Source organism: Grus americana, chromosome 10 (assembly GCF_028858705.1).
Source record: "Grus americana isolate bGruAme1 chromosome 10, bGruAme1.mat, whole genome shotgun sequence".
Classification (NCBI taxonomy): domain Eukaryota; kingdom Metazoa; phylum Chordata; class Aves; order Gruiformes; family Gruidae; genus Grus; species Grus americana.
The window spans coordinates 1,235,633-1,262,776 of NC_072861.1; the positions used below are offsets into that span (position 1 = coordinate 1,235,633).

Below are 27,144 nucleotides of genomic sequence, written 5' to 3' on the forward strand. Positions count from 1 at the left end.
TGCGGAGCGAAGGCCAGCATCACCGTGCTGGGAACCAGGAAGCCCAGGCTGAGGGCCGCCTGTCAGATTCTGGAGTCCGCAAGCTCACCGAGGGCATCGCGGACTCCGTCGCCATGTATGTCATTCGTGAGCCTGCTCTGCTGCCACTTGGGGCCAGGCCCGAGTTCTCCGATGCGTTGTGAACACCAGCAGACGGACAGCGTGAGAATGGGCGAGTAGATGTCAGACTTCCCCAGGACTCCAACTTGCAGGGCTTGCATGCAAAGAGTCTTGAGAGCTTCTCTTCCAGTGAGCTGCTTGGTTTCTGAGCCTATGTGAAGGCTTGGCATCCACCCAGCTCTGCAGGACCAAACCCCACAGTTTATTCACACTGCCCAGTTCTCTAGGCTCGTGTCTTTGTCCAGGTGACTCTGCCACTGTCTTTCCCTTATGGGTACACTGCTTGTCACAAGCCCTGCAGAGTCCTACCATGGGCAGCTCGATGTCCTGTCTACCACTCTTCCTTATTCTAGCTCCTACTCATCCCAGTTATGAGCCTGCAGTACCAGCACTGTATTTTAAGCAGGCTATCACACATCAGAGCTTGTGCTGCATTGGTACCACCAGGGCCCAGCAGCTCATTACTTAGTCCCACTGCTCCCTAACCTCTTCTCCCACCACTTCAACAGGAGACAAAACACCTCCAGAAAGCCTTCAGAGCGAGGGCCTCAGCCTCTTCCCCTGTAAGAAACAACACAGACAACGCTTCAGTTTCCTGCCGCGGCCTTGTTGCTCCTCATCTTTCCTCACAGTTACAGGCCACGCTCTCCCCACCCCTGCGCAGAAGGCTTTACTCCCAGCCCTCAGGCCCTGCCTCTCAGGCGCTGCCCGGCCCTGAGGAGAGCCAGGCGCCTCAGGCGTCGAGGGCCCGCCGCCCACCTCGCTCCTTGCCCACTCGCGGGGTGCCAGCAGCCCCACGGGAGATTGCGGGGGGGAGGTGGGGGGGGCGGCGGAGGCCTCTCATCCCCTCACGGAGCCGGCGGCCCCCAACGGCCATCAACCGCCGCCGCGCGTGGCCCCGGCAAGTCGTGCGCACGCCCGCGCGCCGCGGGGCCGTCACTAGGCCGGGGAGGGGGGGGGGGGAGTGTGTGTGTGGGAGCACGGCGCGCCTGCGCGGTGAGTGGGCGTGGCGCGGCGCGCGCCTTTGTTTGGGGCGGCGGTTTCCCAGGCTGCCCGGCGCGCCCCGCGGAGTGGGCGGGGCTGGGCGGGGCGAGGCGGGGCGTGGCGCGGCGCGCGGGGTGGGCGGGGCGGGCGCGGGCCCGCGGGGTCAGTCGGAGCGCGGCGGCGAGCGAGGGCGGCGGTGCCGAGCCGAGCGGAGCCGAGCCGAGCGGAGCCGAGCCGAGCGGAGCGGGTGGACGCAGCCGAGCCGGAGTCGTGAGCCGGACCGAGCCGAGGATGATAAACACCCAGGACAGGTGCGGGGAGGGTGGGAACCGCGCCGCCCCGCACCCACGGGTACCCCCCTGGGTTTCCCCCTCCCCGCCGCGGCCTTCCTCGCCCCTCAGAGCGGCGGCGGCCGCCGGGCCTGAGGTGCGGGGGCGGAGGTGTGTGTGGGGGGGTGCTCTCCGCCTCTCCTGAGGTAAATTCCCCCTCTCGGGGCCTCTCTTTTCCGTGGGGGCAGACCCCCGGTGGGTGTCCGGGCGCACCGGGGCTGGCTCCCGGGGTTTGGGGGGTGGGGGGGCGGCACCTCGGCAGCGAGTGTCTGAGCACCCTTTTGCTAATGAGTCTTTAAGGCCGAGGAGGGTTTGTGCCCTCCCTTCCTGCGGTCCCCACGCATCTCTAAGGAAAGGTGGCTTTGTGGTTTTGTTTTCAGGGTTTGGTTTTTTTGGGTGGGTTTGTTTGTTTTTTTTCCTGGCAGGTCTGTTATCAGCAGCCATGAACTTACACGATTTGTAGGTATTTTTCTCAGCTGACCAGATTATCTTGTGTGTCTGTTCCTTGTTTAGAGTCCCCAAAGTGTCATTTCCTGAGTGTCTATCGTACCACGTAAATAGGCACCCGGAGGATGTGCATAAACCAGCCTTGTTTCTTGGCTGCTTATGCTGTGTTCCTCGGATGGTTATTTACAAGTTTTTCCTTAAATCGTGTTCTTTAATATATGACTTGCAATGGCTGGCAGCATAATATCTTCTTATTATGGGCTGAGTGCAGCTGCATCTTCAGAGCCTGTTTTGAAAAGGGCCAAAAAAAGAAAACAAAACACAAAAAAACTTCATTTCTGTAACATCAAGGGAGTTGTGTGGATCCTTCCACCTGGCCCGAGTGTTCAATGCAAATAAAACCCCTGAAAAACCAAGAAAATGTGCAGCTCTCTAGGCCCCAAGGTGCTGGTTGCTGTCGTGGACTGGAAGCGGCGCTGGCCTGGGGTTTCGGGTGCGAGGGTTGTTGAAGAGCAGCCGTGATGGGGTTCAAAAGTTGAGGAGTCGTCCTTTGCGCTTCCCAGGGACAGGGCACGGGGTTGAGATGGCTGGAAGCTTAGCGAGTTAAAATTATACCTGCTGGCTGAAAACGTACACTTGCTTCCAGCTCCCGTTTCAGGCAGGACTCACTCGAGAAGCTTTTGCTTGGTAGTTTCTTCAGGGAAAGGCCCTTGGTGATCTAAATGCATCTTATTCTATGCCAAGCTGCTGAAGGGCAGCCTCTTAAAAGAGAAGAGAGACTAGAAGGGAGCACAATCCTAATTTTTAGGCTCTAAGCAGGCCTTGGGGAGTAGAGTTGCAGCAGACTGCTCGTGCGTGAATGCATGAAGGGCTGAGACTGTCGGGTGCTTGCACGAACTTCTTCCCAGGGTGCTAACGCACATCTGGAGGAAGCAAAACCTCTTTTAATCTGTCCCCCACGCGCTCGCTCCCCAGCGTTGCTGGATGGTGCTGCTCTTGGGACCCTAGCTGGCTGCTGCCGCGAAGTTTTGGGGGAGGATAGCGGTGGCGTGCCGGTCTGGTGAAGCCCTAGTGCCGCAGGCAAGGCTCAGCTGCTGAAGGGGGCTTGTGTTTTGACTTCTGCATGTGCCAGAGGAAGCGAAACTGGGAAGTGTCTTGAACTGCTTTGCATGAAAACTACTGCCTCTCTCTTTTTTCCTTCCCCCCCCCCACCCCAACTACACTTCATTATCCAGCTTCTTGATGCCTTGGCCGCAAGTTGGAGAGAGCTATCAATAGTACATTGTTGACTGGAGGGCGAGGGAGGAGGGAAGGGAATAACAAAGCTGCCAACAGCTTTCTGGGGGTGGGGAACTGCACAGCAAAGTGCTTTGTCATGCCTCTTGACATCCACTACTACTGAATACACAGTGGTCCATTGATAGCCCCAGTCATGCCGTGAGGAGGGACCGTACGAACGCAAAACACCACTGAGCATGTGTGCGAAGGGGTTTGCCCTGAGACATCTTCAGTGCAACTGCTTAATATCTTTTCCTGGTGTATTTAAACAGCCTTTTCTCCGAGTAGTGTCTGCTGTAGGCCATGGCGCATGGGAACGCTGATGAAGAGCGCTGTCTCGCAAACCAGGAGGAGGAAATATGTGGAGGAAGAATATTTGTTTTTCCGGTAGAAAGATTATTTTGGTATGAGACGGCAAGCCAATGTTAGCAAATTCTGCCTGTGTCCTAACTGCGTTTGCGAGTTATTTTTTGGCATTCAGAAATGCTGGATTTCAGCAGTTTGTTTGCAGTCTGGTATGTGTTCTAGCGCACTGTATAGGTGGTTCAGGTGATTCTGATAGCTCAGCTCAGTGCTCAGTCTTTGGATGCTTAACTCTGTCTCCCACATGGAGAGGGATTAGAGTGGCAAAACACTGTCTTGGGACCAGCTCGAGTGAGAAGTTTTAGGGCAGACAGTAAGCTGTCAATACATCTTAGAGTCTGTCCCTTACAGCCTTGTTCCTCGCTCCGCATGCTTACTGAAAACCCTCACGCTCCCCTTTATTTTGGTGGTGTTTACGTAGCTTTGTGCTGGCCTGTTTCATAATGGGAACGATGGGGAGCGACTGGTTTCTCTGCATTGCTTTTGCAGGCTTTGTTAGAGGAATAACGCTGCTGTGCCGTGCCTCAGCAAAGAGCTTTTGTGGTACTGATAAAGGAAGCAATGCCCCAGAAGTAAAATAATTTGCTTTCGTGAACTTCCTAAAAGCTAGAGCAGATATTAAAGCCTGCATTCAAAGTGATCACAAAGGATCTGTACTTAGGATGTCCAAACAAACTTTGAAACTGCAAGGGGAACTTATTTTCTTGATCTTAAAAGTAGATCTCTGGGGCAAACTTGTAATTTTTAGGGTTGGGGCAAAGGATGCTTGTGTGATGTCTCATTTGCATGTGAAAATGTCAACTCGGATGTTGTAGAGCATGTTAAAAATAGTTGAAGAACCAGCCCTTTTACTCCTCCTCGTTTTGAAAATGTGAAACTTAAACCTCTTCCTTCTGGGTCCTGTTGATCTATTTGTAGATATTTGTCTATAGAAAATGTGTGCTCATCTGGTCATGCGTTTCCAGCCATCTGCTATTGGCAGCCTTCCAGGCGTCCCTTATTAGCATGAGGTTGCTCAGCACTCTCTCCGGGTTCTTGGCTGCAAAGCCCCTCCTCCATTCCTAACAAAACACCGCCGGTTTCTGACACGACTTGGGCAGCGAGTGCGTTTTAATGTAGATGTCCGGGCGCTAAAGCCCTGATAGCTGCCTCTGACGTGCTGTGGAGGAGCAGGGATACGAGTGGTTTGGGGTCGCGAGGAACTGTAGCATCCGAAATGCGATCCCTGCTAATTTAACCTGGTGTTCTCTCTCTCTCTCTTTTTTTTTTTTTCCTTGCAGTAGTATTTTACCTTTGAGTAACTGTCCCCAGCTGCAGTGCTGCAGGCACATTGTTCCAGGGCCTCTGTGGTGCTCCTGATGCCCCTCACCCACTGTCGAAGATCCCCGGTGGGCGAGGGGGTAGCAGGGATCCTTCTCTTTCAGCTCTGATATATAAGGTGAGAAAGATCTGACATCTAAATAATGACCTGTACCCGCGTTGCAACTGCGTTCGGTTCCTTTCACAGTCTGATGGGAATAAATGCAAGTAACTCCAGGGTAATAAGCGGGAGAACAGTTAATTTTTCAGCGACCCTGTTGGCAGATCGCTGAGCTGCACGCAGCACTCTCCTGCTTAAATATCACCTGTTCACAAAGAAACGAGAGACCTTTTCTCAAAGGTGTGCAGCAAATAATTCACTAGCCCTGTTCCCAGAGGCCCCTTTCGGCCATTGTGTGCGGAGCCAGCGTTATCAAAACATGAAATGACTTCTTAAATGTCTCGCAAAAAGAGGAAGCGGGAAGCAGAGAGGTGAAATGCAGAGAGAGAATGATTGATAAGCTCCTTCCTGTGCCCTCGTCCGGAAGGTAAAGCTGTCGGAGCCTGGGAGCTGCCTGAACCGATGTGCAGAGTAACTCCTGACCTCACAAAAGGGCGAGGTGGCTGTCCACCTTACAGACGGGAACGTTTCTAGAACACGTGCAATAGGATGAGGCAAGCGCAGGGAGGCTTTGTGTCTGCAGGCTTGTTTAGGAGCGCCTGGATCTGTGTAGCCCTGATTTTTTGGCTCTCTTCATTCTACGGGACCTTTCCTTTCAGATGAGGAGACCTGGCTGTTCCTTGCTGTAGAATAATTGGCGCTTGTGCAATTTTGTGTTGTGTTTTGGTGGCACACATCTGTCTCCCCTCTGGGACAGGGGCAGGCAGTAAAGTGCTATCAGATGAGGTAGCCTAAATTTTATGCGAAGCTTGCAAATTTTGGCTGTTCAGACAGGAGTGCTGTCATAGGTGTTAGACTTGATTTTTAATTACCCTGTGGGAGGCACACAGACTTTTACACGATGAAAAGATACAGGCCCTTTTCCGTCACAGCCACCGGAGTCTCATCTTGAAATTTGTGAGAGAATCACGGACGTCGTGGCTGCTTTCGGAGGAGTTTTCTTTAATGCAGCCTCAGTGAATTTTTAGCGTGTGCCTCACCCTCTTACCTTGTGAATAAATGTCAACCTCTGTAGGCTCTTAATAATGTAACATCAGCTTAACTCTATTGAGTTGAATTGTCACAGCTGTTAGAGGGATGAGAAACAGGGGACCCTGCAACTTAAACTCCTGCGGGCCAGCTTTGCCGAGTCTTGTGTACACACCAGCGGAGTCCAAAGGCAGAAAACGGGCTCGAGGTGGAAGAGATGCTGGTGGAAAGAATCACAGTTTGGAGACTTGGAAGCGTTTGATTTCAGTATGGCCTCGAATTTGCACAGAAGCTTTTGGCGGTGGTGCGTAGGCAGGGGTTGCTGCCTGTGGGGATGTCATCTGGATAGCTGCATCCCAGAAATATGGGTATAATTCTTTCTGGATTTATTGCTGATAAAACCTAGCAGAATCTGTCAGAAAAACAGCCCCTTCTGTCACATGGCTCATCCCAGAGCAGAGCGGGCTGTGTTGCCAGTGGATTAAAGTCCAACCGCCGATGGGGGTTACTGGGACTCTGTCTGCCCCTCTCGGTCACACGTTCAGGTTCGTGGTGCTGTAGTTACAGCAGGCTGAGCTTTTCAGCCAGCAAGCTTCAGCGTGACCTGGGAAGGCATCTGGACCCAAAAGCTTAAGTACTTTTTCCAGCTGTATCAGCTGTTCTCGTTCAAGGGATGACCTTTCTGAACCAGCCTGCCTCCTTCGGTGTACGCAGCGCAGTGCTCGTATACAACCGCGCTGTAAATTAAGCAGCTGGGGCTCCCTGTAGTTGTTGGGATTTTTGTGTTAAGAGACTTAATACTCGGCCCTTCATCAAGGGAGCTTTACTTGAGCTGGGAATGCAATAGCGATCGGCGTGGGTGCTGTGCAGCCAGGATGGGCTTTGTGCAAAGGGACGTGCTCTGGCTAGCAAACTTGGCAGGAGGCTGCAGGTGTAGCACATGCCAACAGTAGGCTGCTTACACGGGTTTCTCCGGTCGCTTGGCTATGGTAGATCATAACATCCTTTCTTCTTACGCTGCCAACATGTAGGGGCCTTCCCTCACTGCCGCCACCCCCCTCGTCCTTCTCAGGACATCTGAGGAGCGTAGCTGGATTGGAAAATCTTGTGCTTAATGAATTGTAACCAAGTGGAAGCTGGTTCTTGTGGCTTTACTTCACTGAAATGGAGCCCAGGGCTGGAGAGCTGGCGGTTTAGGCAGCTGTGTATAAAAGATAGCCCGGTGGGTTGGGTTTTTTTTTCCTCCTTGCAATAGCATAGTGGGGGGATTTTGTAGGGGTGAACTAAAACCGAACATTTGTTGCGTAAACAGGATTTTGCTTTGAGCAGCTTCCAAAGAATTCTGGGCTGCTGCTTCACAGGAACAGCTTCTCTCCCCGGCATCTTGCTGTCTCTATTTTGATGCCTAGAAATAAAATATCAGCTGCCCAAGACAGGCTGTGTAAACGTAATTCCCACTGAACCGGGGGAACCATTTCTACTAATTCCTGCGGTTGTGCTGCCTTTGGTTCATTGGCTGTCGTATTAGGGGGCTTTTAAGTGGAAAAACTGTGCTAGGTTTGGAGTGCAGGGCATGACTTCTGGTGACAGAAGGGCTCAGAAAGCTTTTCCCCTCCTATTGCAGGCTCCTGCCAGTCTTCCTGCACAAATGCACGCGTGTGCCTCCCCCTCCAATGTGTCAATCCCAGCCTGCTTTTCTCAACTTCCTCACCCCGTTTTTGTTTTCGGGGAGTGTAAGAAAAGAAGCATCTGTGAGCTTTTCTTGAGAGAAGGATCTCTTCTGGAAGAGAGACGCTTTCTGCACAGTAACAACAACTGTGAAAGGCTCCTATAAAGTTGCTGGTGAAGGATGTGCACGTAATCCCCTTGGTTTTGGGTTTTTTTAAATCCACCTCCGTAGTGCGGAGCGCTCTCTGGGCTCAGATCTGACTCTTGCCGCTGGCTCCGCGGTGGCTTCTTCGGCAGCAGTCTGACTTAACTTGAGCAGCTGTCGGTATGTTTCTTGGTGCACTTGGCTTAAAACTAGTAAAACCCAACAGCAGGCACAGCCATGAAAACTTCTTTCGAACTCAGTGAATAAACTTATTTCCTACAGGATATTTATTCTGATGAAGTGTAAACTTGTTTTTCAGCTAAGCTTTGTGGGCTTTAAACAAACGGCAGCTTCCTCTGCTCTGGTTAACGAAGCCAGGCAGTTCCTAATTTGCATGTGGCATTACTTTGTCGCCAGCATTAACATACTGGATGGCTTTTTTTATAGTCAAATGAAGTGGGATCTATTTTAATACATGTAATAGGAATTAAAGCACTGGGACACGGGCTTGAGGAGCCCGGAAACGTTCTCGGAGATGTATTTGCTGAACTACTTGCTGGTCTTCCAACAATGCTGATACCTTCATAGCTTAAAACCACCTACAAGAAAATATCTGCTTGAAAAGCAGCGATACCGAGGAGTTTTCCACCCTCTTACTGGATCTTGCTGATCATCAGCAGATCGGAGCTTGTAATGAGCTGCTGAATTAATCACCCTGTTAAAATGCCTGGAGACAGGACAGTCACTCACCTAATGACCTGATGGAATAAACCACCTCCCGCCCTACCTGTTGATGCTGTTGAGAAGAGAGGGACACATGGCTTTCCCAGGCATTCCTGTGACTTGGGAACGGAGCAGATGTGACTTGTATTGTCTGGTTTACTTCAGCCCTTCAAAGCTGTGCAGGTGACTCCGTAAATGTGAGGGAATTGGAGCGCATGAGCCTGTAACCAAGCAGATGGGAACAGTTTAGCTTCCGCTGCGGTTGACAACGTTAACTCGGGAACCTAATGAATTTCTTCATCGATTCACTGGGGCTCTTCGCAGTGAAATATGGAAATCATTACTGGGCAAACCAACTGCCAGCAAAAATTGTCAGGAGAAGGAATGGAGTTTAAACCACAAAATTGTTTTCTAGGAACTGCTGAGCTGAATCTGTGGCGGTCCGCGTGCTTGGCGTTCTAGTTAGAGCAGCATGGGAGAGGGACGTGTACGTTTGTGGTCTCTGGAAAAGACCTCCTCACAATCTTCAGCTCTGCGTAGCTTCTGTCTGTTTTGGGATTCTCTCTGCTCCCTTGTATCAGGAGGCAAAGCATTTGCTGTAACAGTTGGTTGTAAAATCTGGGGAAGCGATTTGCGGTCGTCCCTTCACAAGACGACTCTGTTGGGGAGGATTGGGGAGACAACGAAATTGGTCAGACTGTGGCGGCAGATGCTCTTCCAGCTTGTTGGTTCCAGTTGTGTTCTTTGAAGGGTAGTTTATGAACCATCCTTCAAAGATGTGGCTGGGACCTGCGGTGAATGAATTGACTCTTCACTACCCAGAAACTTAATATAATGTAAACATGCAAAACTGCGTTTCCTTGAACAGGAAAACATTGCTAGAAAATCACTCTGAGGTCTGAGTAGTCATTGTGGTGTGTCTCTGAGCCAGTGAAAGGGGAAGGGAAAAGTATAATGTTTGTCTTAGTAAAACTATGGTACCATTTATTTTGCATTTGCGCTCTCTGGTTTTACTCCCCTGGCTGTTTAGTATGTAGGACTTTTTTTTTTGTTCTTTCTTTTTGTGGTTTTTTGTTTGTTCTTTTTGTGTTAAGTTAGAATAAAAGCAAGGTGTCACAGGTAGTCTAGAACAATAGCTCTTAACCACTTGCACACTTGTTTAGAGCACTGAGGCTCAGACATGAGCTTGCAGCCGGCTGTGCGTACCTTCACAAGCTATGGCGAGTCTCACAGTGGTGAATTTTAGTGAAACTCTGGAGGCACACCAGTCTGTAAGGGCTGGTTTTTCGGGAGGGTGCTCCCACTGAAAACGCAGTCCCTCTGCATGCTCCTTGAAGCACGATCTCTTACATTTTTGGTCTGCAATTTCATGGATAGTTTTCTTTAACCCTAAAGGATATTTCATGAGCTCTCCTCCCTCCCCTGTGCAGGACGAGAAGATCACTGTTAACCAAGATGTCCCAGTGCACGAAGGGAAGCCTCATATTGTCCACTTCCAGTACAAGGTCACAGAGGTGAAGACCTCCTCCTGGGATGCAGTGCTCTCTAATCAGAGCCTCTTTGTGGAAATCCCTGACGGATTATTAGCTGATGGAAGCAAAGAAGGGTAAGTTTAGGATCCCAGAGCCGCCTCCGTGGCTCCCCGGGGAGCAGGACTTTGCTTACGTGGGTGATGCTGTGTGTGTGGGGAGAATGTGCTGGAGGTGCGGCAGCTCTGTTCTGGTTTGTGTATCTGAAGTATGTCCCTACTCGCTTCAGAGAACTGTCCTCCTGTTAGTCCTCCATGTATATATATTTTCTTTTTCCCCCCTTAGTGATCACTTCAGATGGGTTCCTGTTTTTTGAGTCCCTATGCTAATGAAAAATAAGCAATAAATGAGCGGAGTGATTCTTTGCATACTTTAGCATGGAAAATCTACAAGCCTTTCTCTGATTTTTTTTTTTTTTTTGTTCTGCTGGCCACTTGGCCAGCTTATTTTGGCAGGCGTTTTCCTCTCTTTCAGGGGGGAAAAAACCCCCCCTTCATTATATTGATGCGCTCCTTCTCATCAGTAGGTGGATCTGTGCTTGGAGCATGGCCACGCAGGCCTTGGGCTCTGCCAGAGCCTCTGATTTTTTTTCTCTGTTGGCAGAATACGGTAGTGTTTTGTCCAGACAGCTCTGCTCTAGGAAGTTTGTGTAAACGCAGCTTCCAGAGCAGCTACTTCCTGCCAAGTGCTTTGCCAGAGATCTCCGCTGGCGGGGAGCGCTGTAGCGTAGATGTGGCTTTACTGGATTCCTCTGCAGAGCTCTCTGAAGTCCTAAATCTCCAAGTAGGCTTCATCTGTGAATAACACAAGCTAATTAAGGGAAAAAAAAAAACAAACAAACAAAAAAATGAACCCTCGTTGGGCACCTTCAGTAAGTGCCAGTATTCTTGCTGTCCCACGCTTGTCTTGTTTGACTCCGAAATCCAGATAAAGGTTTGTGTAATTTCTTCAGTCAGCTCATAAATCCATTGGCTGCCCAAGTGCCCGCTCTCTTGGGAGCGGGTTCTTCTGGGAGGGTATTTACCCGCCTGTGTCATCGTGACTTAAAGTGCAATTTTGTCAGGTTATTTTTAGCTAGGTAAAGCAGCCTAGTAGAGGCTATAATTAAAATAGTTCATTACCATATTAACAAAACCCTTGCAAATGTAATCTCCCTCGCTGCACTCCAGTCTCACTGACTGCTGTTTAATTAGATGTCGATTGAAGCCCTGTTTGTTGCCGCTCTAGCAGCCCGCGTTGTAAATGGTTACAAGGCCAGCAGTGACGGTGACAATCCCCAGGGCTCAGAGAGGGGTTAATGCAGCGCCGCTTCCATCAAGAGGCAGCAGAAATAATTTAGCTGGAAAGGCGGGAAGCGTGGATTCCGGGTGCATCAGCTCTGCCATCCAGCTGATGCTTTCAGGAAACAGCTTTGCCTGTGCATGTGCTCCTTCAGTGATGGTTTTCTCTTCTCTTCTACCTGGCATGAGCTCTTTTCCGTGTTTTTAGGGGTTTTTTCCTTCCCCAAAAGCACAAAACTTGCAGATCCCCTCGTGTATGTTGCCAGCCTGGCTCAGGATTAGCCACAATATTCAAAATAGCTGGTGGGGATGGGTGCTCGTGCGTGCTGGCGCACGGATGCCAAGGACAGGGACTTGTTGGGTGACTTGGTGTGACGATAGCTCTTGGTTCTGCAGGGCTGGATAACTAAGCAGGAAGCCCATTGTTTCAGCACCCATTGTTCGCTGGAAGGGGTCTGTAAACAAGTAATTTTTCTGCCTGAAAACATCCAAACAGTTGATAATGCTCAGAGGCTTCCTCAGGACAGAACTTCCTATAGCTGATGTTCTTTTGTCTTCCTCCTCCTTGGCAGGTTATCAGCACTGTTGGAGTTTGCTGAAGAAAAAATGAAAGTAAACTACGTCTTTATTTGCTTCAGAAAAAGCAGAGAAGACAGAGGTGAGAACTCGCCCCCGCTGTCAGATTTGCTCCCTAGATCTAAAATGGTGCAGCTGAAGCTGTACAAAAACCTGGTAATCCCAAGGCAAGGCTCCACGGGATGCTTCCCATTGCAGTAAATGTTACGTACGTAATTTTCAGGTTGTTCTGAAAAAGTAGAAATAGCTTCTCATGGAGAAAACAAGCCCTTTCTTGAGACTAAGGGAGAAGGGGGTATTTTCGGTTTCTCCAGCAGGTATGTTTTTCTGTCCTGCACTTAAATTATTACTATTACTCTCATGTGGAAAGCTGCTCCTGAGCAACTTGGGGGCTGCTTTTGTCCAGAAATTGGTTCATGCTTCTCCTTTGGTAAGGAGTGACGGTCTCCATTTGGCACCAGGCTCCTGTGATTTGGAAGGAGAAACCAGGGAGAGGTTATTATGTGGGAAATGAACTCTTATAGCTTGTTGCCCTGACGTTCATCTGCTTTTTAAAGATCTGCTGGCACTTTTGCCCTTCCCAGACCTACAGGTAATCCTGACCCTGGCTATAGATGCTTATGGCTTAAGGGGGCTGCATTAGGATCTAAAGATAGACGTGTTGGATGAGTGATTACAGCACGGAAGTTTGAGGAGATTTGCGCTGAGGTACCAAGCTATGGATGTGTCACTTTAAATCTTACTAGACACAGGCTAGCAACCAAGCAATTGCCATGGCAGGAGTAATTCAAACCTTAATTCTAATTTTACTCTGCCACTTCACAAGCCGCGCTGGCTTCTCTGAAACGAAGTGCGTTGTTAGAGCTAAGCTGTGCTGAGCCCAGGAAGATGTCATTCCGTGTTATGATGCCAAGAATAATTTTCAGATTAAGTTCTTGCTGTAATGCCACCACACCGCGGGCTGCGTAGGTGACCTCTGCAGTGACTGGTTACAGGAGACATCTGATACTGCGTTTTGTTTTTAAAACCAGGCTGTGTGATGCTCTTGGACCTGGCTTATTTGTATGAGTTCTGGAGTGCTCCAGATCCTGGGTCCTTGTCTATGCAGTTGAAATTCAGTGTTGTCGTGAAAATACACAGGACTCCTCCGCATGACCCTTCAGTGCTTGAAGTTGATCATCGGAGGATGCTGTAGAGATGAGATGCTGCACCAGGGTAACTCTCGGGTCACAGGGAAGTGACATAAACACGGACAAACCTGCTCTGCCGCACAGCTAAAATCCCCTTCACGCTTAGGAGCAGCTGTGATGAATGCAGGGAGAGACAAAATCTCGAGAGGGCTGCGATGTTAAAATGTTGGTGTTTTCTGTGCAGGAAGCTCCGGATGCGCTCGCAGAGGGTGTTCCATGCACTTTTATATTGGTGGCTTCTCATGTGAGGCAGGCAATGAGGATTATTTCTGGTGGTAACACGTTTCCTTTTCTTTGGTAGCTCCGCTCCTGAAGACGTTCAGCTTCTTGGGTTTTGAAATCGTGAGGCCTGGCCACCCCTCTGTCCCATCACGGCCAGATGTGATGTTCATGGTGTACCCCCTGGATCAGAACTCTTCCTCTGATGAAGAATAGCTGCAGCAGAGGACTCCGGTGTGACCTGAAAATGCTATCGAGGGGAGAGAGGGTTACATCTCCTTTCTTGAGGAAAGGGAAAACAAGGTTCTGTTGGACTGAAACTGCATTTCTCATTGTTAGATTGGCCTGTGTATCCTCAGAGTTGACTATCTCATTGAAATGTGTTGCCTAGAGAACTATATATACACACATGTAATCACCAAATAGTAAATGGAAGATGTTTATGAACTGGCATAGGAGCTCTTTATGTGCAGCTGTGTGGTGTGTTAGCCTAGGGGCGTGGGGTGCCCGGGCCCGGCGTGGGGAGCACAGCGGTAGATGCAGTATCAACTCCTTGGCTTCTCTGAACCCGTGTTGGTCCTTCCCCCGTCACCCGATGTGCGCTCATCTGACGGACGACCTTTTTACTTTTCACTCAGACTCTTAAGTAGAAGGCATGTTTTTGGGTGGTAGGCGTGTGGAGGAGAGATGCTCGAGTTAACCTTTAACACTACATTAAAACCTCCGTGCATCTCTGCTTTGGGGCGACCGAGGCTGTTTTAACTGGTCTAACCCTTTTTTTTTTTTTCCCAAATTCTTGCTCTTCCAGCTTTTGTTTTAAGCAGTCTTAACTCTGTTCAATGTTACCACTGCACTATCACAGCGTTCAATAAAAGGGGCATTCAGATGAACTTCACACAGCTGGGGCTGCTTATTTGAAAGAAACAGAGCCTCGGGTGGGCTTCCTGTGATGCTTTCGGAGGGTCAAGCGAGCGTTCGGAGCAGTACCCCCACTCTGGGGGAACATTTCCTTACCTGCCTGCGGTGTGATGGTTGTGATGCTCCAAAGAGCCAAAAAAAAAAAAGCTCTACACCTTTTTCTTTCCACCTGAGGATGGGTAAGGAGCAGGCCTGGGGCTGTCACCTCTGTTCTTCCTCCTCACCTTTCCAAAGAGATGATCTCAAGACTTGAGAGGCCGAGTTAACGGCTGTATCCAAACCAAAGGGGGTTGCGTGCGGGGGCAGGCATGGACGCTGCGGTGGGATGCTCTCCCTGTCCAGGATGGGGCTGTGTTGCCAGCAGTAGCTCGCGTTTCAACCCTGCCCCTTCTAACATTGGCGGATGAGGTTGTGCTCTTGTCTCTGCGCCGTGCGGATGTAACCTGGCTGGCTTTGTCTGAAAGGCCGCAGGAGGAGGGTGTGTTCATGGACAGTGCCCTGGGGGCATGCCCCCAGCTCTTCCCGGCCTGCCTGCTCGCGTGTGGGATTGTCCTTGTGTGCTTTGCTGTGCTCTCGCCCTGCCGTGGAGGGTTTTGTTAAAAGCTGAAGCCGAGCCATTCCATAAACGTCATGGTCAGTGTTTTTTGTTTTGAGGGAGAGAAGTGGGGCTGGGATATGAGTTTGTGTGAATAAATCACCTTAAAATTTGTGTCTCTTTTTCCCTCCTTCCCCTCCAATGAAACGAAAGGGCTGATGGCTGTACTCCCTCTTCAGCGGCCCATTACATCCCAAGTCTGGTGTCCGATCAGAGGCTGTGTGCTGAGGGGAACATCTCTGCCCCAGCTCTTCCTGTGGGGCCATCGGCCCCTCTCATGCTGGTAGTAGCTCTGCAACAGGCATTGCCCCTCCTGTGCAGAGACAGAGGAGACCTTGCGCTGAAACAACGCTGATTTCTAGTTCTGGCTCTTGAACTGCCCCATTTTATCCCTTCTCATAGCTGGAGCTGCCCCTACTCCTTCCCTGGGCTGGCAGGTGCTCCTGAGGTGTTTCTGCCACCCCAGGGTGCTCCTCTGCTGGCCCATCCCTGATGCGATGGGGTGGGAACCACTTTGCTCCTTCCTCACTGGTAACAAGTGCAACGTTCTCGTTGTGGGACTTTGGAGTCAGGATGATCTCAGGTGCTTGGTAACGATCTGCAGTTAGGAGGCTGTGCCAGCGCATGTGCTTCTCTGAGGGGTACCAAATGCTCTCATGCCCTGGCTCAAGCAAGCGTGATCAAACATAGAGGTCTCACATCACACAGTGTCTTCAGAAATACTTTTTTTTTTTTTTTTTTTAAAGTGAAAAATCTGAAAGGTGCTTCTGCTTTCTCTGGATATGCCTCCATTGCAAAGCTGGAGGAGCCAAGCTCTGCCCTGTGCCATGCCAGTTCCTCCGGCTGCCTCCTGCAACAGAGGCTCCCTGGGCTGATGGAGACGGGCTTGCCTGGTGCAGGGCAGGACCCTGTGGCGGTACCCAGGGGTTCAAGCCTGGAGGGGGATGTTCTGACACAAATTGTCACAGCTGGGCTTGGCTGTATCATCCCTTGGTGGCCATGGGCCGATGAGCTCGGCATCAGGAACAGCGTGCCTGCTCCAGCCCTCCGAGATGCCCCAGGGATGGGGATTCCCCCCACCCCACTTCCCCCTGAAAAAAAATCACTGGCCACAGCTTTTGGGGACAAAGGACCAGAATTTGGGGGAGCAGGAAGAAAAAGCCACCCTCACATGTTTGTGATTGTCTCTTAAAAAGATTTATTCTCTCTCCTTGCCCAAATGTACAAAGGCAAGAAGAGTACAGTTTGTATATATATATATTTATATATATATATATAAAAAAACAAGGAACTTGGTAATAATGTACACTTTACAGAAGGGCAGAATCAGGAAGACTGAAATGAAACCCAACACAGCAACGCCAATGGAAACAAGAGCTATAAACACCAACAGTTTGACGCCCTGGCCGGCTGCCCGCGGGGCCTGGTGGGCAAGGGACGGGGCTGGGGAGGGGGGGACCCCCGCGGGCAGGGGAGCAGCACCGCCGCAGAGGGCTGGGGTGCCAGCCCCGCGGGCAAGAACCAGGAAAAAAAAAAAAAAAAACCCCGAAAAACGTCAAACCTCAAACCTATTCTGCTTAAACCGTTGTTTCTTTTAACACCTAAAGGGAGACTCAACTGGGACCCAACTGGGGAGATGAGGAGCAGCCCCCCCCCCCCCGCACACCCCCCAACACCCCTTCGACTGCTGGTAAAGCCTGTGGCACCCCCCATCGCCCCCTGCCCAGACACCCTCCTCCGTGCCCCCAGAGCGGCCCCAGCTGTGCTGGGACCCAGGCTCTGCCGGACCGGCTGAGGATGCAGGGAGGTGCAGCCGATGGGCTGCTGCTCCACAGGTGGGCTGCAGGGCTCCCCCCACACCCCGACCCCTCTGGACCCCGGCCTGGCGGCTCTATGCAGCTCCGTAAGGGGCACGGGGGGGAGGTTGGGAGGGGGTGGGGGGGGGTCAAGCTGCTGCTCGGCATCGCCTACCCTGTTCCTGTGCCGGACCACGCGGCCCCCGTCTCCTTGCAAAGACAACAAAGAGTGGAAGAAAAATGAGTCGACCGACAAGGGCAGGCTGGGGCCACTGCACTGCCGGCGCCTGAAGCAGGGCCCAGACCAGTGAGCGCCTCCTTTCCAACTGGGTAAAGTGGGATGGGGGCAGGGGGAAACGGGGAAAGAAAACAAAACCCAAAACAACAGCTTTCAAACAATTGCTTTTTACAGTATGTACAGAGCCCGGCAGGCAGAGCATCCCGGTACAGTGGCCCCTCGGGGCCGGGTGCGACACGGACACAGACACACAACCGAGACCGATGGCCCCCCCGTGCTCCCCCGGCCGAGCAGCGGGGAGCGGCAGGGAGAGAGCCGGGGCGGCCCGGCTGCTGCGGGGCCGAGGTAGAGCATCGGCCTGGGGAGAGCCGCTCCGGGGCTGGGGGAGCAGAGGACCAGAAAGCCCCTGTCCTCGGGCGCTGGGGAGCAGCCGGGAGTGGGGACCGGCTTCCTCCAGGGCCTGGCGGCCCCAGCCCCGGCACAAGGCTGGAGGGGGGGGAATGCTGGCACGGCCCCAAGTGCCTCTGGCAGAGCCTAAGTGTGCTTGTTCCTCGCTGGGCTCTGCCCACGGCCTGGGGAAGCCGCCTTGAAAGCAGAAGGTGGATGCGAAGGGGAGCCGCAGCCCTTGGCCCCCACCCCCCCGCCCGGCCCGAGCGGGATGCGCTGCCCCGGGGTTTGGGGAGCACTGGCTGGGGGCAGGGTGGGGGGTGAGCAGAGGAAACGCTGGGGGTGGGGGGGGGGTTGATTTGCAGAGTCACAGCTCAGAAACCAACTCGAAAGCCACGGGCAGGAGCTTCAGGCAGGTCTGGACCGTGCAAGGCACTGGGGAGGAATCCTGGCAGCTGGCTGGGCGATGGGCACAGCCCCCCCCAGCTCTGCGCCCGGCTGCCCCCAGCCCCGCCGAGCCCCAGCCACCTGAAGGGGGGGGCGGGGGGGGGGGGGGGGGCCAGGGGCTGCTTCACTGGGGCCAAGAGCAGCCCCCAGCTCCCCCAAGCCACCGCTCCAGCCATCGCCCATGAGCTGGCCGCTCTGCCCACGCAGGCACAGAGCAGTGGGTGCCACGGGTTGCTGGAGTAGCCACGGGGCTGGGGGAGGGTGCGCCCCACATGCAGCATGTCCCCATGCCCCACGGCCGCCTCCAGCCAGGCTGTCACCTGCCCCCCCCCCCCCCACCCCGGGGCTTGCACCAGCCTCCCCCGCACCTGCGTGAGCCAGCCCTTCCTTTCCTGAGACTGTGACTCCACCGTGGGCTCGGCCCCGCTCCTCGAGCCCCGGCAAGGAGCAGGCGGGAGGCAGCGTCCCTGCCTGCCCCCAGTCCCGTGGCGCTCAGCCCCATTGTGAAGCAGCGGCTCGCAGAGACACAGCGGGGTCCCAAATCCATCAAGAAACCTCAGTGCTTCCGTTTCCTCTTCATATGCACCAGGCAGGCGAGTCACCTCCATCCCGAGCGCCGGTGCCCAGTAGAATAAATATTTCTGCAGGTACCAGCTCGCCCACTCACCAAAGGAGAAGGTGTGGGGGGGGGGGAGTCAGTGTGTGTCCGATGGTGGGGGAGAAGACAGAGTCTGCCTTGGATCACGGCAGGAACGTCAAGCAGAACAATTAACACCATTCAACTGATGTCTAAAGGAGTCTCCAGCGCTTCCCCATGTGAGCCAGTCACATGTCTCGTACAGCCCAGGCGTCCCGACGTGTCACGTCCTGCCACAACCCAAGGTCCAAGTCAGCTCCCGCGGCCGGTGGCCCTGCGAGCCCCGGGCAAACCCCAGACCCTCTGCCCTGCGGGGCACCCACCCTGCGTGCCCATCCCGGCCACCTCCACCCCAGTCCAGCTGCCTGCGGACTAAGCAGCGTGGCCGTGCCGGTGCCGCGGGAGGAGCGCCTTACCGTTCTCACCTCCGGGGAGGTGGGTATAGGGAGGGAGCGGAGCCTTGCTGGCTGGCGACGATGGCTGTGGAGGAGAGACCTGCAGAGGAGAAGCGGCGTCAGGAGCTGGCAGCCCGGGACGGGCACGCGGCTATGCCGGGGGAGCTGGAAAGCGCCGGGCACGGCTCTCACCTGTTGCATAGGGCAGGTTGTACTGCGCTGGCAGCAGCGAGTACCCGAGGTGGTGGTGGTGGTGATGCGTTGAGAGCAGGCGCTGAGACGGCGAGGTACGGGGCCGGTCGGTGCTCCTCTCTGCCCCGCCGGCTCCCCCGACGCTGCTACAGCTCCCGCTGCCTCCCACCACCCCACAGCCGCTGCGGTCCCGCTCCTGAGACGTCTTCTCACTTATCTGGAGAGGAGAAAGCAGATGCACGCTGAGGGACGCTACCCACTACCCCGGGGCGCAGGGCAGCATCAGACCCATGCGGGGCACTCGAGGCTGCCCCGTTGGGATGATATTCTCCCTGCCTTTGCCCAAAGGCTCCCAACGACGCTGCTGGGAGATGACGGGCCAGCCGGTGACCAGCCCAAAAGTGGCAGGTAGACGCAGGTCCCCTTTCAGACAGCTCCTTCCCACCCAAAACCAGGGTTTGCTGCTACTGTGTCATCCCAGCTCAGCCCAGGAGGAGCTCGTGACCCTACACTGCCGTGGGATGGAGACAGCTCCTGCATCCCACCCGCCAGCTCCAGGGCTGAGGACAAGCGTCACCCAGTTGCTGCAGGGTCCGGAGGAGCTCCGGTGCTTCTCTGGGCCAGCCCTGCCTGCAGGTTTGGCTCATCCACCCCAGAGGGGTTGTGTTGTGGGCTTACTCCTCGGCCCCAGGTCTCCTGCAGCAGCAGGAACGGCGAAAAAAACCCACGGCAGGCAGAGTTGCTCCGGGCTGGCGATGGGATCCAGGGACAATCCTGAAGCCCGTGCATGGAGCTGGACAAAGCCAGCGCCTTCCCGACCCTCACCGTGGGCGACTTGCTCTTGTAGTGGCTGGCGTGCTGCTGCAGGATGTCCAGGGCCTTGGACTCCGAGCTGGATTTACAGCTCACGCTGGGGCTGGCTCGGGACTTGTCGCTGTCGTCGCTGCCAGACGCCTTGCTCCCGTACGGGGAGAAGGAGTAGCTGGAGGGAAGGTATGATCCTGGGGGGGGGCGAGAAAAAGCAGTCAGGAACCTTCGGGCAGCACAGGAGGAGCACGCGGCTCTGCACATGTGCCTCCAGGAGCGAGAGGATGTCCCCCGGCCATCCACTGCGCCGGGAGCAGGGACGGACTGGGAAGGGACGTCCCCGAGAAGACCCCGGCTCCCTACCTGGGTAATTCTGCATCATGACGGTGGGCATGGCCCGGTAGCTGGGGTGGTTGGGGTCGTACGACTGGCTGTAGGAGTAGCCGTGCATGTAGGGGATGTAGGACTGATGCTGCGTGAGGGGTGAAGACACAGGGACGTGGACGCTGGGTCTGGGGTCCTTCCCCACCATGCGAGCCTCCTCGGTGGGGGTCAGTTTGCACTCGGAGCTGGTGCTCTCCTTCCCGTCCTCCTTGGACGTGGCTTCTTTGCTTCGATTCCTTTCTTCCTTCAACTTTCGGTCCCTCTCCTCTTTCCACCGCTCGTCCTCCGTCTTGATGTCCGAGTACTTTGCCGGGTACACGTAGGTCCACATCCGGGGCTCGGCTTCCTGCAAGAACCGGCCAACCATCAGACCAGCTGCCTACCCCCAGCCCTGCCTGTCCCAAAACCAGGATGGATTTGGAGGAGACCAGCGACCCCCCCACTCCACTTCCCTGGGCCCTCCTGGCCCGCCCGTGGCCTCCCAGCCCCAAGGGAACAGCGAAGCCGTGGCAAGAGGCTTCCTCCAGGAGAAAGCCCACGGCCGGGCCGGCAGGCCAGGCTGAGCGAGCAGCGGGCAGACGTTACCTGTCTGTACCAGAGCACGGGGTCCACCTCCGCTTGCCGGCCACACTCGGAGCCAGCCTTCGTCTCGGTGGTCTCCTTCCCAAGGTGGCTGGCCTCGCTCATTTTCACCTTGAGCCCCTCGGCGACCTGGCTGCCGGACAGCTTGGACGAGTCCTCCAGCTTGGGGATGATGACGGATTTGGCCATGTCAGGACCTCCCTGCTCCTTGGCCTTGCTCAGCCCCGACTTGACGAGGTCCGTGAGGCTCGGAGCCTTGGTGAGTGTCGGGGGCATGGGCGGCTTTTGCTTCCACTCCTCTTTGAGCGCTGCCTCCCTCTCCTTCAAGCCCAGCTCCGCTTTCTTCTCCAGCCCTCGCTGCTGCTGCTGCTCCAGGCTCTGCCGCTGCTTCTGCTGCTCCTCGTACTGCTGGCGGTAGGCAGGATTGGTGCTCAGCAGGTGAGCGTGGTAGCCCTGCTCGTTGTAGCCGTAGGGGGGCACGTAGGCGTACTGGTTGTAGTAGAGGGACTGCATGTACATGTTGGGACGCTGCTGGATGACCGAGGGCTGCTGGCTGGAGCCGCCAAGCTCTGTCTTCTTCTCTTCGCAGCCTTCGCTCTTCACCTTCACCTCCGGGTTCTCCTGCTCCTCGTCCTTCTTCAGCTTCAAGGCCTGCGTCTCGGCCGCGGCCTGGCTGCCAGGGTTCAAGGGCCCCGGGCTTGCCTGGGGGTAGCCAGGGGAATAGTAGGTTTCAAAGCCTTGGTAGTAAGGAGACTCTTTGCTCTGGGGTTGTGGGGGGAAAAGAGCTTTTTTGGCGCCTTCCTTGACCAGCTGCTCCGGATCCTTCGCCTTCACGCTCTCCAGTTTGCCCTCCCCATCCTCCCCGGCGTCAGAGATGTCTGAGTAGGCCGGGCTGTTGGTCTTCACCGAGCTCGCCTCTGCCCCGTTCTGGGTGACGACGTGCAGCGGGGTCATGGGTTGGGCTGGGTTGGTGTTCTCCAGCCTGCTGGCACCACCGATGGAGGGGCTCGGGGCATTGTCGGTGAAGCTGTAGATTTTATCCGCCTCGGCCTTGATGCTGGCGAGCCGGCTCTGGTGGGGGTCGGACGAGCCGTTCAGCAGCCCCTCGCCTTTCGTCCCCAGGTCACTGGATTCTCCCCGGAAAGGGCTCTTGCCTTCCTCCGCTCTGCAGGCTTTGCCGGGAGTCAGAGGGTTTTCCACCTCCTTGGGCTCCTTCTTTTTCTTATCTTTCTTCTTCTTCTCCTTGGAAGGAGTGAGAGCAGGGTTGACTGTGAAGGGCTCTCCCATCACCGTAGGCTTGGGCTGGATGGGTTTGAGCTGCGGGCTGTTGGGCATGGTCTGGACCACGGTGGTGGCGAGGCCCGTGGAGGAACCGGGGGTGGCTGTGGTGAGGGTGGCTGTCTGGAAGGTGTAAATCGGCTGCGGGGGGATGGCTGGCGCAATGGGTCTGGCGGACTTCAAGCTTTTGGAAGGGATCTTCTCTGGCTTAGCACCAGATGCCTTCTTTGACTTGTCCTTATCAACACACCGTTTCTCCAGCGAGTCAAAGCCGTCATTACTCGTCTCATCGGCCACCGAGGGACCATCCTCAGAGCCATCGTTGGACAGGGCACCCGGGTCGGTGTCTCCTTCCCCACCCAGCTTCTTCTTGCAGGGGACCTTGGCGCTGAACTTGCTGGACGGGGAGGGACTGTGGGGCTCCATCAAGCGCACCTTGGGGGTGGCCGAGCGAGCCGGCGAGAGCGAGCCCTTCTGAGAGACGGCGGCGCCGTTGCAGCTCGCAATGTCCGCGTGCAGGGAGGGTTCCTCGCCGTACTCGCTGTCCACGTCCGCCTCCAGCTTGCTGTCGTCGTCCGTGTGCGCGTGGGCCTGGTGGTACTTCAGCCCGTTGATGTGCTTGTACTTCTTGTTACAGTTCGGGTGGGGACAGTCGATGAGGATGGGAGAAGGGCAGTTGCGGTCGAGGACAGCCGGTTCCACCTTGACCGCGGCGGGTGGCACGGCTGCCGAGCCCATCGAGTTCGTGCGGATGCGTTTGCTGCCCTTGGAGTCCTCCGAGCTGGAGTTCAGCTCCATGTCGGAGAGGGGTTTGCTCTTCCGCTTGGTGACGGAGGAGGGACTGGCCTTCACGTCCTCCGCCGTGCCGCCGGGCGGCGTGCGGTGGTCCGAGGAGTTCTGGCTTCCCCGGCGCCCTTTGCTGTTGGCTCCCGCCCGGGTCTTGCTGCTGTTGCTGGTCCCTTTGCTGTCCGAGGCGGCGGCGGTCTCGTTGACCGGCGTGTTGCTGTTGGGGCGCATGCGTTTGCCCCTGCCCCGGCCGTTGCGCATCTCCAGGTCGCTGGTGGGAGAGTCGCAGAACCTGCCGGGAGGAGGACAAGGAGGTTTTAATGGAGAGATGGCCGTGCCCCGCTGCACGGTGGGGACCCCCTTCCTCCCCTCGCCATCGGTCCTGCAGGCTGGTCCCCCCGCACCGCTCCAGCGCAGAGCAGCCCGAGAGGTCCACTGGCAAATGCTCAACCATCTCCGGTCTCAGGGAGAAAAGAGCCTGCGACCGCAAAGAGCCACCTCGGTTGGGCAAGGAGGAGATGCCAAGCCCCAGGGGCAGCCCCACGGGCAGAGGGCAGAGCGTACCGGGGGCCACGGGGGCCGTACGTGGCCGGGTTTGCCCTCCGCGCCTGGGCGAAGGGGGCTGCCGGACCCCACCAGCTGCTTACCGGGGAGGCGCCCAGTCGTGCTGCGTGCAGTCAAGCAGCGTCCCCACGTACGTCTTGTTCCTCCACGTGACGTTGACCACCAGCATACCTGTAAGGCGAGGGGAGAGGGTCAGACGGGGCCAGGCGTGACCCCACGGTGTCTCGCCCCTCCCTGGGCATCGGGGCAAAGGGGGATCTACCCCTTGAGATAGGCAGGAGGAAGAGCTCAGCTTTAGGGCCGGAGAGAGGCAGACAAGGGGTCTTGGGCTGTCGGGAGAGGTGAGACCCCGGGCTCTGGGCTGGAGGGGCACCAAGATGGGAGCTGGAGACCCCCCGGCTCATCCTCTCTCTTGACGCGGCTTTGGCCAGCGTCCACCCGACCTCTCCTCGAGCCGCTCGGCGTTCTTCCCTGTTTTCACGGGGATGCTAAAACCAGCGACCCCAAAGGGCTGCAGATCCACGTTGGGAGGGGGGGGGGGCTGCTGATCCACGTTGGCTCCATGTGCGCGCGGGTAGGGAAAGGAAGGGAAGGCGATCTCTGGGGGGCGAGGGCTCACGCAGACAGGGGAGATGCAGACAGCCCCCAACAAGGCTGTGGACCCCAGCGCAGAGCTGCGGACCCCCCCGGCAGGGCTATGACCCCCCATGTGCCACTGTGAACCCCGCGGCTCTCTGGAAAAGGCTGTTATTGCCACTAGATGGCAAGCTGAGCCCAGCATCCTGCACAGGCGACCACCCCGGCAGGAAAACCCAACCTTGGGAGGGGGGAAACGACCCTTGTCCCCCCTCTTCCCTTTGCTCCCGCACCCCCGGGACACCCATCAGCCCCGTATCTCTGCCTGGAGAACCATCCATGGGGCCGCATCTCCTCCCATCACGGAGCAAAGGCATCGGGCATTCGGAAAACCTGGTGGTTTCAGCTTTTTCACGCCAATTCAAGAAGAGAAGCAGCCCGGCTCCCACCCACGCCGAGGACGCGGACCCTCGGCATCTCTTCTTGGGGCGGGGCGGGGCGGGGGGTGTCTTTCACAGCATCACTCAGCTTTGTGGATATTTCCTCCCCGTCACGGACCGCTCTGATTATCGCAGAACTAATTTGACCGGGAGCGGAGTCCGTTGCGCCGAGCACATTTATCTGAGCAAGGTAAAACTCGGGAGATAGGAAACTCGTTTGCAAGGGTTGATGAACGCGGCGAGATATACGGCCGCGCAGCCCCGGGAGATGGATGGAGCCGAGGCAGCCCAGAGCAGCTGTGCCTGAAGCACGTTTATAAATCTCAGCCTGTATCCCCCGTTGCGCCGTGCCAGCAGCCAGCTGCAGGCTTCGGTGGGGATAATATACGGAGCCGAGGTCTGACATGTGGGTCTCCTTCGGAAAGAGAAATGAAATGCAGGTCTTCTCCTCCTGGAAAACGCTGGGTGCTCCGGTGGGAGCAAGGTCGTGGGAAGACACGGTGCCAGCACGCACCCAAGACCTACAGCCGGCTCCTCCCGGTGGGCAGGAGAGGCCGGGTCCTGCCTTCGGAGGAAGGTGCCGGGGACCTGCCTTAACACGGATGCGGCCGGGACGTGACGCTGGAGACAACGTGGGGTAGAAACGAGTGGCAAAACCAACTGCTGGGAGCCCGCAGCCCCACGCAGGGAGAAAGGGGGACGCTGATCCCAGGTCTTCACCCCTCGTGGCTCCTAAAACGTGGCTCTTTTTGGCGGGCAGGAGCTCATCTCCCCCCTTTCCTTAAAATCCAGGGAAGCTGCCAGCTGCATCCCGCGCCCCAGCCCAAACCCGCCATCCCCAGGGCACCTCTAGAGCCGTCGCGGGATGCTCCAGGAGCCGCGGGAGGTCCAAGCGACTGCCGAGGGACCGGCAGCCCCATCCCAGGGCCCGGCTCATCCCTCCCTCCCCGCCGCGCAGCCAGCACCGGTTCAATCCCTCTTTGAAGCCAGCGAAGACCACGCGCCGCTGGAAGTTAATTGCACGACAAGCCACCGGAGGCTCTTGCGCATCCCGGGGCCGGCGTGCGGTATTAGAAAGGACGTGCCGGCATTTTTTATTTTTTTTTTTTTTTTTCCCCCGCCGCCGTGATCACAGGAAAGAGATGAAAGACGAAGGGACGAAACGAGCCGGCACGCAGCCGTCCCTCCCTCCCTTCCCCGTTGGAGCATCAACCCTCCCACCACACACCAGCCTATATTTAACCCGCTGCAACCAATCATACCAAATCCCCTCCTAATCCTCCAACAATAACCCAGGACAATTTAAACCCCGGGGATAGATCCTAAGCAGCTTTTTTCACCCGTCATGTCCCACTCCCGCGGCAGGATGACGAGCAGGGCAAGGGCGGGCAGCGAGCAGGCAATGCCCTCGCGTCCCTGAGGCTGGAGATGCTCGTGCACGGAGAGGCGGCAGCGATGCTCTCGCGGAGGAGGAATCCCACTCGGATAACTCCATTCCCACCCGGTTTCATGGGAAAGTGACACCTTTGAGGCTCTTAAGCAATCGATAGCACCCAAATCTGGGTGAAAACCGCTCAGCATCCCGGCCCGATGGATGTCCCAATTCCAGCAGGAAAAATTAACGGTGGGTTGCTGGTGCCAGGTTGCCGTCTGGGAAGGCAACGTACGAGATTATCTGTTTTTACAGGATTAAGAGATGAAGGGAGCAGGAGGATGCAAAAAAACACCGTCTGGTCCTTGCACGGTCCCCGCCTGGGTGCTCTGAAGCAGCGGAGCTGGGGCTCAGTAGATGCACCCAGCTGGTGAGGACGTGGGATGAAGTCCTCTGTCCCAGTGCAGACCTAAATTAGACCAGACTAAGCCTTTCTGATGGATAGTCCCTGCTGGGGTGCAGCTCTTCCATGTTACAACGTAGGTGGTGGTGTCTGCTTGTGGACCGGGGCTGCGGGCACCAGGAGCCATCACACTTTTGCAAAGATGAAACCCCCCAAGCCCAACCAAGAACATCTCAAAAGCCTGCTGAGCAGCACCCGTGGCCAGCAGGGATGCTCTGAGCCCATCATGTGCCTCAACACCGCCCAGCCGTGATGCTACCGAGCTGTCTCCAGCAAGGCCAGGTCCTCAAGCATCGTGAGGACTGCTAGGGTGGCTGGAGGAACATCCCCAGCCTGGTGGGGAGCAAGGAGATGTTGCCTCTCCAGCTGGAGAGGACAACCACTGAGAGCTATGCTAGCTTTCCCCTAATTTTGGAGTGCAGGGGACCTTTGCAAGGCAAAGGGATGACAGCCGGTGGTTATTTTCCACCCCAAGGAGAAGCAGTTTGCCTGCAGGTCTGTGAACCAGCTCAGATCCAGGGTTGGCGTAGGCCCACAACATCCCATCTGCATTGGTGAGCAGGAGCAGGGATCCATCCTGCACTGATTCTGCTCCAGGACACCACCAAGCCTCCAGCACCTGCAGGGGTTCAAGGTCCTTCTTCCATGAATTCCTCCTCCAGCTGCGTCACCTCTGAGATGCCCCCAGCTTTGGGATGACCCTTTTCCCATTAATTTCTCCTCCAGCTACATCATCTTCAGGACATCCCCAGCTTTGGGATGCCCCTTCTTCCATGATTTCTCCTCCAGCTGAATCATCTTTGGGAGGTCCTGGCTTTAGGATAGCCCTTCAACTCATTTCCCCTCCAGCCACATCACTTTTGGGATGCTCCAGCTTTGCCATAAGCCCTGCTCGGGGGCTGGCCTGGCCCGTAGCTCCCAGGCTTTGGGACACAACACCCAAAGGTG

At 55.6% G+C, this 27,144-nt stretch overlaps 2 protein-coding genes across 3 annotated transcripts in view; one reads left to right on the forward strand and one right to left on the reverse strand.

Annotated features, from left to right (window-relative positions):
- The first annotated feature begins 1,403 nt into the window (after nt 1-1,403).
- On the forward strand, nt 1,404-14,966 carry OAZ2 (ornithine decarboxylase antizyme 2). The gene is given in 6 exon segments (XM_054837003.1): nt 1,404-1,454; nt 4,841-4,916; nt 4,918-4,998; nt 9,976-10,151; nt 11,927-12,012; nt 13,422-14,966. Coding segments are annotated over 6 exon segments (573 nt in total). The 5' UTR covers nt 1,404-1,434; the 3' UTR covers nt 13,556-14,966.
- Nucleotides 14,967-16,983: 2,017 nt separating this feature from the next.
- ZNF609 (zinc finger protein 609) overlaps nt 16,984-27,144 on the reverse strand; it is a 74,618-nt gene continuing 64,457 nt past the window's right edge. For both annotated transcript variants that reach the window (XM_054836953.1, XM_054836952.1), the window contains exons 4-10: nt 23,429-23,516; nt 20,721-23,073; nt 20,115-20,481; nt 19,770-19,945; nt 18,945-19,161; nt 18,774-18,852; nt 16,984-18,587 (exon numbers count right to left, since the gene is read on the reverse strand). In XM_054836953.1, coding sequence (XP_054692928.1) covers nt 18,779-18,852; nt 18,945-19,161; nt 19,770-19,945; nt 20,115-20,481; nt 20,721-23,073; nt 23,429-23,516 — 3,275 coding nt within the window. In that variant the 3' untranslated portion in view covers nt 16,984-18,587; nt 18,774-18,778. The remainder of the gene's footprint in view (nt 18,588-18,773; nt 18,853-18,944; nt 19,162-19,769; nt 19,946-20,114; nt 20,482-20,720; nt 23,074-23,428; nt 23,517-27,144) is intronic.